The sequence below is a fragment of the Echeneis naucrates genome, chromosome 4 (assembly GCF_900963305.1).
Source record: "Echeneis naucrates chromosome 4, fEcheNa1.1, whole genome shotgun sequence".
Classification (NCBI taxonomy): Eukaryota; Metazoa; Chordata; class Actinopteri; order Carangiformes; family Echeneidae; genus Echeneis; species Echeneis naucrates.
In genome coordinates this window covers 15547732-15559255 of record NC_042514.1, presented here as the reverse complement: position 1 = coordinate 15559255, position 11524 = coordinate 15547732, and the positions used below count along the sequence as shown (strand labels likewise).

Here is an 11524-nt window from a genome sequence, read left to right as displayed (position 1 = left end):
AATCAAATCAAGTCAGATTTATTTCAATAGCACCAAATCATAACCAAGTTATATCAAGGCACTTTGCAAATGGAGCAGGTCTAGACCAAACTCTTTATAAGTTGCTATCATGCAGGACCTTCCCTGTCGAACTTTGTAATGCATCGTCTCAACTGAAGTGTAATTTGTTTGAAGCTGGGCTGCCTGTGTGTTATATTTCATGAAAAGATTTGCAGATTGTGTCATTTTGTGAATACAATTTTTGTTTTGTTTAGTTATCCAGCAATCCTTTGGCAGTTCTGGCTACTGTTTGGTTGTAATTTAACTTTCCTGACCTTCGCATTTAGCAAGGGGATTCTTGATTTAGCTGATTAGTGGCAGGCTGAAAAAGGAAATGAATGAAGGCACAAAAAGAATAATAATAATAATAATAAGTAATCGTACTCCACAAGATGACAAAAGGGATGGTGTGATGATTCATTCACATCACATTGGTGTGAATATGTTGCACCGATAAGTAAATTTATGACGTTCTGTAAATGTACTCTGACTCATCTACAACTTATTACCACAAACATTAGGCTTGTGATTCGAGCCACTGTGGCACAGCAACATACTGTCCCATTAGATTTAAGTGTCGGTGTTCACCAATCCCATGCCTGATCATCGATATATCCAAAGTGAGACTCTCAGGACACCTTCTGACTGCCTGTGCATTGTGCCAGACGAAGATCTGACTGGCAGTTTAAATCCTGGATCATCCCATTGTCTCCGCCCCTTGTTTATGCTCTGGATCCTATTACACTTTCGGAACATGTGTATCCAAATTGTTCCTGGTGACAACAAGCACATGACAGAGGAAAAATGTTCAGCCAGCCTGAGCCAGACTCCTCCTCAGAAAGATGAGGCAGAGAACAAGAAAGCAGGAAAAGGGCGCGGGTGGGTGGGGGGGTAAGGAGGGGTATATAACTTAGAGTCAGCCTCCACTGGTTCAGACCGGTTCTTTCCTCCTTTTCCTCCTCTGCCGCTCCCTCCCCTCTAGTTTACTCTCCCTCATTGCAACTTCTGTTTTTTCCCCTCTCATACTCTCATCTAATTCTATTCTTCTCCCTCAACCTTTCTCTCTATTTTCTCTCTCTAATCTCTTCTTTCCTTATTCTTTTCTGTCTATTTTCAAGTTTGCAGAACTTTGGCTCCAAACTCGACACAGCTCCGTCCTGGGAGAGGAAACACTGTATCATCTTGACATGTTCAGACCAAACGATAGGTAGTCCTTCTCATGCTCCTTACCCTTGGTGAAGTGAATGCAGTGTCGACTTCTATAGTTTTTCCACACTGCACTTAAAACCTGATACAATTTAAAGTGTAGATTCATAAATTTCATAAAAACTGAGCATCTCAAATATACTGTATTTTGCTGCCCAGAGTTAGAGAAAAACATTTTCACTTGTGGATTGTTAGAGAGAGAAAAAAAAAAAGCCGTAACAGTTAACGCTGGAGGGGTGGGACTGACTTTTACTGACAGATGTTGATCTTCTACTCAGATGAACGACCCTTGGTATTTCACAACTTAACTGCAGAGTCTCACTCCTCCGCTGAACTCTAGGGTTTGTTCGGCCAGAAAAGGGCTGGGGATATAAACATTGTAAGGCTGAACAATGTTTCCCTCTCCGGGCTGCAGGCCAGGCAGATTAGAGACTGCCAGCCATGAGATTGGAGAATTGGAGACAAGGCTCAACCAGTTCAGACGACAGACTGACGTTTGCAAGTCATGTTTTCAGTACAGCATGTTCAAGTGTCAGGCATCATGCAGTTGGTTGCTTAACCCCTACCAGTGACAAATCTTCCTTGGCTCCCCCCTTGAATATTTTCTCATGAGACAGACATTCAATCTGAAAGTTGTGGAAGTTATTTGCAGGGTCCCGTGCACAAACAGGCAGCTCTGGTGACAGGGTGGGGGGGGCATTTGATAGCTTGACTTACTAATTAAGGCTTGTTTACTGTCTGCGTGAGGTGAAGTTTGCAGATTGCTGTTGCATGTTGACCAGCAGACGGTTAGACATGGTTATCATTTTATTACCTTCCATCAGGCCTCCTTATTAAATAGCAGATCCATTTTATTTCTACACTTTTGTCTGGTTCAACCCCAAACAAGGTTTCCAAATTGTTCAATATCTAATATGAAGGCTCTATATTTAGGACTTTTCTAAATCACAAACAGCACTCTTCATGTGCCAGCTGACATTAGGGTTTTCTGCAGAATCTCTTTCTGTGAGTCACAGCAGGGGGTCAGCTGGTAAATGCTGCGTGGGAAAAAAAAATCATTGTGCTATCAGTCACCAGTCACAAGCTGATGTCAGCAGATCCCTGCATGTAAGCCCAGTACAAATTCAGTCACGGCAAGTAAAACTCAGCTGTGAGAGGAAGCACAGTGCCTGTAACCTGCAGTCACGTTTAGCCATTGTTCCATGGCTGGGGTTACACTTTTAACCGCAGAAAATCATGCTCATGGAAGTCTGAATCAGCATTCTTCAATTACTGTCACACAGGTGCTGTAAAATTGATTGTTGTACATTTAGCATTCCAGCAGCAGCTTATACATCCACATCAGTAAAACAGCATAGCGTATTATTAAAACATTTCCACATATGCTGCATCTGTTTTTTTGTCTCGTTTTCAACTGTTTATCTGTCAGAGTTGCAGGTACTGCTGGAGCCAGTCCCAGCTCACTCTGCGTGAGGGCAGGTTCGCCCTGGACCACCACGGGGCCAACACACAGAGACAGACAGAGACCAACAACCACTCACACTCTCATTCAGAACTACAGGCAACGCAGAGTCACCAATTTGTTGCCAATGTCTAAGTATTGTGTGTAATTTCAGTTGAGGATTGAGGGAGGACCAAAGGAGACCAGGCATTTTCCGTCGGGGCTCACATCCGCTGGTCCGCCTAACTGAGGAGATCAGACTTTTTCAAATCCCTTTTAAAGACACACATTCCTCCTCAGGACTGGGGATGGGAATTACGCTTCCAATTCTTCAGTACCTTAAAAATATGTTCAATTTTTTCCAATAAAATTTTTTTGACATTTACTATTTTCATTTTTGTTTTTGTTTCCTGAGAAACGGTTTGTAATTGGTTTTTCAATTTCTTTCAAAGCTGGTGACCACCAGAAAAGTAAACTGTTCATGGAGCAGCCTTTCCTCATAGAAAAGTTGCCCATCCATCACAGAGGTATTCCTCCATCATACAAGGAAGCAGCCATGTTTTGGTTGTGCTTTTCCTTGAGCATCACATTGATCATCTGTACCTGTATTGAGCATTATTTAGATTTCTACAAATATGTGACTTTTGTGCCTTAAACATTGTTTGTTGAAAGTATGAATACATAAGTATTCATTGTTTTTAAGCAGGCAGAGCTTTTAGTCAGCGGAGTTAGATTTTTGTTTGCTTGTCTGGTTGTGGTGGGCCATACATTGTGGACAGACATACCTTTAAGGTGTCTCCTCACATTCTCACCTCCAACCTGCTCCATCCAGATCACTGCACTGCTTTCATTTCAACCCTCACAGCACTTCAGGTAAGTAGGAAACTGACAGGCTCAGCAAAAGTGTGAGAGAGGGGATGAATATATGTTCCTCCCAGAATGGATGAGTAAAGATGGTGGTGCTGGTTTTGGGTGTGGGGGGGGGGAGTATTGCTCGCCTACTGTACATGGTTACATAGTCAGCATATCTCCCTGTTTAGATGGCTCATTGCCCTCCTCCCACCTGCAGCGCTGACCTCAGCTACTGAGTGAGAGCTGAGTCTGTCTGAAGTTCCAAAAGTCACAGCTTCAAATGATGAGGGCGCTGCTGTCAAGGTCTTCAATCATATGTACATGTCCTGTATGTGTTTAGAAAAATAACAGCTACAGCTGAGAGGACAGTAATTCTCCACATGTCTCTGCACTGCAGGTTATGTGACTGCTGGTTGGCAGCCAGATGTGGTGGGAGACCTCCGTGTTGTTGTACTTAGTTGAGGTTAGTTGACAAATTTTGAACGTGTATGAACGAGCAGACCGTTAAAGTTGTGAGGTGGAGCCTCCATGGGTCAGATTTATTTGTCCAGCACATCCCACAGATGCTGGATTGGATTGACATCTGAGGAATTTGGAGGCCAAGCCAACACCTCAAACTTGTTGTTGTGCTCCTCAATCCTCAAGCCATTATCCCGCTGAAAGAGGCCACAGCTACCAGGGAATATCGTTTCCATGGAAGAGTGTTAATGGTCTGCAACAATGCTCAGGTAGGTGGCACATGCACACACAGCCAGCTGTCCATGTGATGGAAAAGAAAACGTGATGCATCAGACCAGTCCACATTCCTCCATCGCTCTGAGGTCCAGCCCTGATGCTGATTTGCTGCTTGCTGGCTCTTTTGGTAGAGCACAGGGGTCAGAATGCAATGCAGCCCAATACACATCAAACTTTGATGCTGTGACGCCTTTCTATCAGAACCAGCACGAACTTTTTCAGCAATTTGAGCAAGAGCAGCCTCTGTTGGATCAGACCACACAAGCCAGCCTTGCCCACGTGCATCAATGAGCCTTGGCCCACTGTGACCCTGTCGCCGGTTCACCGCTGTTCCTTCGTTGGAGTGCTTTGGATAGATACTAACAGCTGCAGACTGGACACACCCCACAAGAGCTGCAGATTTGGAGATGCACTGACAGTCGTCGAGCCATCACAGTTTTCCTGCTTCTACCACATCAACTTTAAGGACAAAATGTTCCCTTGCTGCCTAATATACACCGCTAACAGGCGCCATGATGAGGAGATAATCACTGTTATTCCCTACCCGACCAGTGTATGTGACTGATAACATGGGTCAGTGAGATGTGATATTTGTATCTAACTACTGTCACCGTCTATCGGTGTAATATTTCCAATTATTTCTGGTGGGCCTACAGTTTTAGATGTTATTTTGAATAAACCGCCAAATAAGAGACAGCTGCCTTTTCTTCGGGGCTTGGTGAGGAGAGCATTTAGCTGTCTGTATCTCTGTAGTTGACAGGGACAGATGCAGAGATGCTGGAACCTTTATTATCACACTGATAAACTACAGGCACCGTGCTCTTCCACACTGTCACTGAATGACACCCAGTCATGTCTCTGTTTGGTCCCATGAAGTAACCAACCTCATCGCCATGTATTATCCACGTGGCCAAACATCTCCCATTCTTTATATGTGGGGTTCCAGAAATAAGATTATCCATTATCTTCGCTGTTTTAGCAGAAACATCGGATGGCCACAGAGCTGTAAAGGTAACGCCGTGCTGTCAGCTGCTGCTGTTACTGATCAGTCGCAGCGTATGAGCAGAAGCAGCTGAGATAAAACTGTGCTGAATGACAGAAAAAACGGTTTATTAAAGTAAGAGGAGTTTTCTGGGCTTCACCCTCACATCCCCTCAGTTCTGAGAAACTTACTGAAGTTGAAGTGAATGGCTGCTATAATTTACTCAATTGTAGTTATCGTGAGTAAGAAAATAAAAATCTTTAACAATCAGAGCTGATCCGTTGTTGCAGGAATTGATCTCTCTTGAGTCAATTGTGAAAATCTGACAGAAGACCTGACAGATGGGATCTGCTGCTGAGGTTGTATGGGGCTTGTTGGAATTGAAGCACATCTGATTGAAGTAAAAGCCAATTTTAACATATTCCAGCCCAATAACAGTCATGTTATAGAACAGGTTCAGGCAAAACTACTGTATCCTAATCATTCACTCTACTGAGTAATGGCCATGGTTGGACATGTTTTCCTTGACATCACAAGGAAGGAAGTTTTATGTGTTTCTGACGTCTCAGTCTGCAGGGACACCACACTTCAAAAACAGGACTAGAGTTCTCTCTAGTGGACACAATGAGACACGCACAAATGGGGGAGCGTCATGTGAGCTACTCAAAGTGCTATCAAACACTTTACTATTTGTCTACTTAACTTGCTTGATAAATTTTAACCTTTGGCATATCAGTACTGGAGGAGGTCAATTCTTTTGCTGAATTAGTAGTTTCTTGTCCTGTTTGATGGTGTAGATTGCGGAGGAGGAAAAGAGCTGAAGTGTCAGTAGATCAATTGGAGGTTTGAACTGGAATTCTGGGACAAAGACAATGTAAGCTATGTCTCAGAGTTAAAAAAAAAACAAAACAAAACAAAAACCAAGTTTCTTTTGTCACTGAACTAAATGGCCTTAGACGCTGAACAGACAAAACACGTGGCAGAAGCGCTGAGGCAGCCAGGTGTGACAGAGAGAGGTATAATGTATATTAATGTCTTTAGGATATAATGTTGTACAATGTATATTTATATGTAATTACAAATATAGTTTGTTATACCGTGTTTTATTTATTTATTGTGGTTTTTTTTTTATCATTGGTTTTATTTGTATTTAATTTGCCAAAGGTTCTTTTGTTTGGAAATTGCTGACCCAGAGGCAGAAATCAATCTACCAGGGACCAGGAAAGCTTCTCTGCAGACGAAAAAGTCTCTCATTGTTGCTTTCTTTTTTCAGAAGGTGAAAGTGATTTACTCCAGAGATGACAGTCAGTTTGGTATTGTACTTCTGCAAGAAAAAAAAAAAATCTCAAAGTGCATGAACAGAAAAACTGAAATGTATTTATTAACACAGGTCAGGCAGTTACTGTACAGCAAACAGTGTTGGAGTCTTTCCAGCTGAAGAGCAGTCCCTGCCTCTTTCTCTATGACTGTTGAATACAGCTAACTGCACCAACATACAACCTTATAACGTACTCCTATTCACCAACTGTCCATTATCAAAGTTAACTGTGAATTAGAGAAAGAATAGAAATTGAACAGATTCATTATAAACTGGTAGCTTTCCTTTCAATAATGACCCTCAGTTAAAAAATAATTATGCTTGAAATTGTGTTTCAAATATAAATGTTGTGTTAGTGTACATAAAAGACATGGCGCTCCCCTCCATTTGCCAGAGTTCACTCGACACAACACTACAAATGTGACAGGGTATAAAGGAATGTCCTGGAAATGTAGGAAACCACACCGCTGAAAATAATATGCAATAAGTTTTCCTGTAAAACCACATGACAGGGTTGATGGCGAATATAAGGGAGACTACTGGGCACAGAGCAGTAGGAACGGCCTTATGGCACAGCAGACGCTCTCTGACACTTTAGTCAGATGGTGTTCCTCTCATCGGCCAACCCATTCAGTCAATAAAAAAAAAAAAGGACCAAACCATATCAACTTCAGCTACTTGAGTTACAATGGAGAGCACACACACTCAAAGCCCCCCTCACAAAAACACTGAATCCAAAGGCCGATTTCAGTGACGATGAAACTGTAAGATAAAGCAGACTATTGGCACCACGAAAACCTCTGTAGCATGCTTTCATGTTACAGACACCCACATCATCCCTATCAATTCTTCTCATTTTCCTTTGAAATGAATAAAGCTTTATTCGTGTTGATCCTCAGACATTTGTAGTGTGGTGCATCTACACTTTTATGAGGCACCTTGTGCTGTTTTACTTCCGCCGTCTCTTGCTGCAGAGAATTATTTACTTCCTTCATGTACTACAAAAGGAGTACAGACCCCCCCCCCGAGTTGTTTTATGCTCCAACAATTCTCATTTGCTTATTTTGAAGATTCTGAGAGTTTGATGCTATCAGGAGGAGCATTACATACAGACAAGCCCGATGTAGGGAAGAGTTTGGCATCCAATTAAGTTGTCATTTTAAGAGAAAACTGACACCAGTAACAATGAAGTTAATCCTTTAACACAACAAAGAGGGAAAATGTATGCCAGTATATCAGGACTATTTGTGATGGGGGCATACTACAAGCTAATCTTGCTTATTAACTTTATGCTATTGTGAGTGTATTTAGGGATAATTTGTGCTATATATCACTTACCAAACTCTACGCTTCATTATTAGGTCAAAATAACGAATGCGATGTGGTGACTGTTATCTACAGTGAACTTTGATGATGGATAAGAACCGCAGACAGACTCCAGGGGAGGGAGATGTGTGCAATTTAAAAGAAACTGAATAGGGAAACATAAAAAAAAGTAAAATTTGAAATATAATTCCTGCATACTCTCAATTTGGCTCTCCAGCATTTGGACTCGGTTGGATAAATCACACACTGTGCTTATTATATCAACATCTACAGATGAGATTCAAATTCAAAACAGTAGAAAAAAATTAACAAAGAACTTCTCCTCATGTTTTTTTCCTTTCTTATGTTAAAGAACTGTACACGATTATTTAAAAAAAAAAAATCAATAAATGGTTATGCATATTTATAAGACAACATTGTTTGTTACATCACTGTAAAGACATACAACTTTTGTGTTGTTCTTGTTTACGATTGGATGTAGCATTCCTTTTTCAGAGCTGTGGCTTTGCTGCACTTAGGTTTGTCACGCTTTACATAAGAATTAATAAGAAATAATCACTTAGGTATAATGACAATATCGCTGCAGTAGCATTTTAGTAGGAGCTAAATGGCGGACCAACAGGAGACCCCATTTTATGATTCTCTTCAGCTTTCTTTATGTTCCTTTTTTCATCTATTTGCAGTCAAAAGAAGTTGGTGAGCTTAAGTTTGCCACTGGTTGGAAAAGGAATACTGCATTTCCTTGCTGCTTTTTTCTTCAACTTGTGTTCCTTCACTCTAGTGTGTGTCCTGCAGGGTCATCGGGGGAGGCATGGTAGGGGAGTTCATCTAAGCAGGGCCTTCTTTTGGAGAGGATGGAGTCTGGGATGTAGAACTGGACGATGAGGAAGAAGCGCTCTTCAGGGAGCCCAGAGTCTTGCTGAACCAAGAGTTCTTTGCCGCCTGCATCTCGTTCATCAGAACTCCCCGCTGGTGCTCAAGCTCCTGCAGAGCGACAAGGCGAGCAGGGAGGAGCCAACAGGCCGAGCACAGAAGAGGTAAACACTTTGGATCAAACGTGCCATGGTTACAGTTCAACAAACAGCCTTCCCAGTGTCATACTGCTGTGAATTTTTACACCTTACAGTAACTTAAAATACCTCCAATCATACACGAGAACTGACAATCGAAATCAAGTGTTGCATGTATTAAAAGCTTAACTTATATATCAATTTCCATCAGGATATTGTATTGTCCTATAATTTCCCAGGTAATCAGTTCATGTTACTGGTGTTATCACGGTGCTGACCTGAATACGGCACTTGGCTTCGACCAGCTGCAGTTTAGTTTGGGCCAACTCAAGCTCCATCAGCCTCAGCTGTTCCCTCAGCCCATCTTTTTCCTCATCCAGTGGCTCAGAGGATGCCTTGCTACTGCCAGGAGATGACGCTTGAAGGGACTCCTGGTTGCTGAACAGGACCCTGCAGTGCTCACAAGCCATTACTTTACTCTAGACAGGCACAGAAACACAAATATGTAATTAGTATTATTCATATTAGTGGGTAAGCACATTTTAAACTGTACTGATAACCACGGTAGTTACTGTGCTCACAGGCACCTACATATATTTAAAAATGGGGGCACACACTTGGAAAGATATGTAATTGCTGGGACTTGGGGCAGAGGGGGTTATCACCTGATTGTGGGGACTGTATGATGATAAGTTTGTTTTTAAAAGCAGGGCAGCAGAGGGTTAGCAAAGTTAAATGAAATAACAGGGATGTATTTGCCCCACTCGCTCCATTGCTTAGGCGCCTATGTTAGCGCTATAACTGGAGAATCACATCAAGTGAATGTTGAATGAAGATCAGTAAGAAATTGGTGATTGTGATTCAAAATGTCTATTTAATCAGTGCATCAGCTCAAAGAGAGCATTGTGTCCTGATTAAGACAGGCTCAGTCTACACACAATCTAAATGTAATTTTCAGCGTTAGTGTTCAATACTAGAAACCTAAACCTGATGCAGGGTTCAGTTGTTTGAATAGAAACCTAAACCTGATGCAGGGTTCAGTTGTTTGAATAGAAACCTAAACCTGATGCAGGGTTCAGTTGTTTGAATAGAAACCTAAACCTGATGCAGGGTTCAGTTGTTTAGCTAGTGTGCAGTGTTTCCCATTTATCATCTAGACTAATTTTGGAACAAACACAGCACCATTATAATAATTTAGCAAGATGCCTTGCTTTTTAATACACTATGAGATGACACTCTGATGGGTTTATTGCAAGTAATGTCCAAAATATTTGTATGAATAAGTAAGAGACTAGAGTAAGAGAAGTAAGAGACTATTCTGAACCATGCTCTTGGGCAGAAACATTTTGTTTTTGCCTTTAAACGAGCAAAAGGATGGGTATAGATTTGTGTCACGGGCTTCAGACTAACCACTTAGGAACATTGAAACACAGCCTTGTAATCTCACCCTGACAATATCCTGCTCTTCTTTTATTGTGGTCTGCTGTTTCTCTAGTCTGGTGCTCAGCTGGGAGCAGATCTGAAACAGGAAGTCAGGTTGTATTACAGATGATATGTACACCCTGTGTTTTGGCAAGAATGAGTAATGTCATCCTTTTCATCACAACTCCTTGCACACAAATGTGAATCTATACGTCCCACACACATTACAAACCTGTTTGTATTCAGCTATTATCGCTGTGGTTTTCTTTATTTCCAATTCAGCTTTCTCAAGCTCCCTCCTGAACAGCTCCTTGAGCTGGAAGAGACAACAAAGCAGAACAAGACAGCCAACAATTGTGAACATGCTGTACAGGCTGATTAAAGTTGTTTTCCATTAATTTCCACACATTCGAGAACTGATCAGTTCAAATCTGTCATTACCCTACGTAGTTATTAATCCAGATGTTGTAGCTAATTATAGACCCATTTCTAGCATACCTTTAATTTTTAAAATCGCCGGAAAGCTGTTGCAAAGCAATAATGAGAACATTCAAACAGGCCAGGAATGGTCAAGAGGATAAACAAAAGGCAGCTGTTACCTGAGCTGTCTCCTCCTCCTGCCGTCTCTTTTCCATCTCAGTCTCAACTAGACGTTGCTTAGTGCTCAGCAGCTCTTTGTTCAAAACATCTGCTTTGTCTTCTGCCTGAATGCACATACATATACAAACATACACAATCAATACCTGAACTCACTCTGGAAAAGCTAGTTCCAGTGCGTCACAAAGCTTATGATGATGCCATAGTATAGTACAACCAATATAAAACAAATACGACATGTAAAAATAATCTTACTAACCAAAAACACGGATTCGAACACTACGGTTGATTGATTGCTAAAGCTTGAAAACCTCCTCCCCTCCCCTTGTTACCTGGTCAAGGTCATTTCGAAGAGCGATCTTACTGGTAACCAATTCATGGGCCAAGTCATCGTTCTCCTGTTCTAGCCGCATACTGGCCTCCTGAAGACGGCGGTTCTCCCTCTGCACACACAACACACAAATCAAGTTGCAGAATCTATTAGAGTCGGCTATGATGTGAATTTCTCTATTGTGGGACAATAAAGGAAAATCTAATCTAATGATGATACTCTCAATTATATGTGAAGTTCTTGTTGCCTTGAAGACTCTGCATGT

At 41.7% G+C, this 11524-nt stretch overlaps 1 protein-coding gene across 5 annotated transcripts in view; it reads right to left on the bottom strand.

The window, feature by feature from the left end:
* Positions 1 to 6606: 6606 nt before the first annotated feature.
* Positions 6607 to 11524, bottom strand: part of rabgap1l (RAB GTPase activating protein 1-like) — a 47682-nt gene continuing 42764 nt past the window's right edge. For 4 of the 5 annotated variants that reach the window (XM_029499952.1, XM_029499953.1, XM_029499954.1 and 1 more), the window contains 6 exons: positions 11261 to 11371; positions 10931 to 11035; positions 10564 to 10647; positions 10357 to 10428; positions 9188 to 9388; positions 6607 to 8883 (listed from right to left, as the gene is read on the bottom strand). In XM_029499952.1, the coding sequence (XP_029355812.1) occupies positions 8728 to 8883; positions 9188 to 9388; positions 10357 to 10428; positions 10564 to 10647; positions 10931 to 11035; positions 11261 to 11371 (729 nt within the window). In that variant the 3' untranslated portion in view covers positions 6607 to 8727. The remainder of the gene's footprint in view (positions 8884 to 9187; positions 9389 to 10356; positions 10429 to 10563; positions 10648 to 10930; positions 11036 to 11260; positions 11372 to 11524) is intronic. The other variant, XM_029499956.1, reaches the window with a different exon arrangement.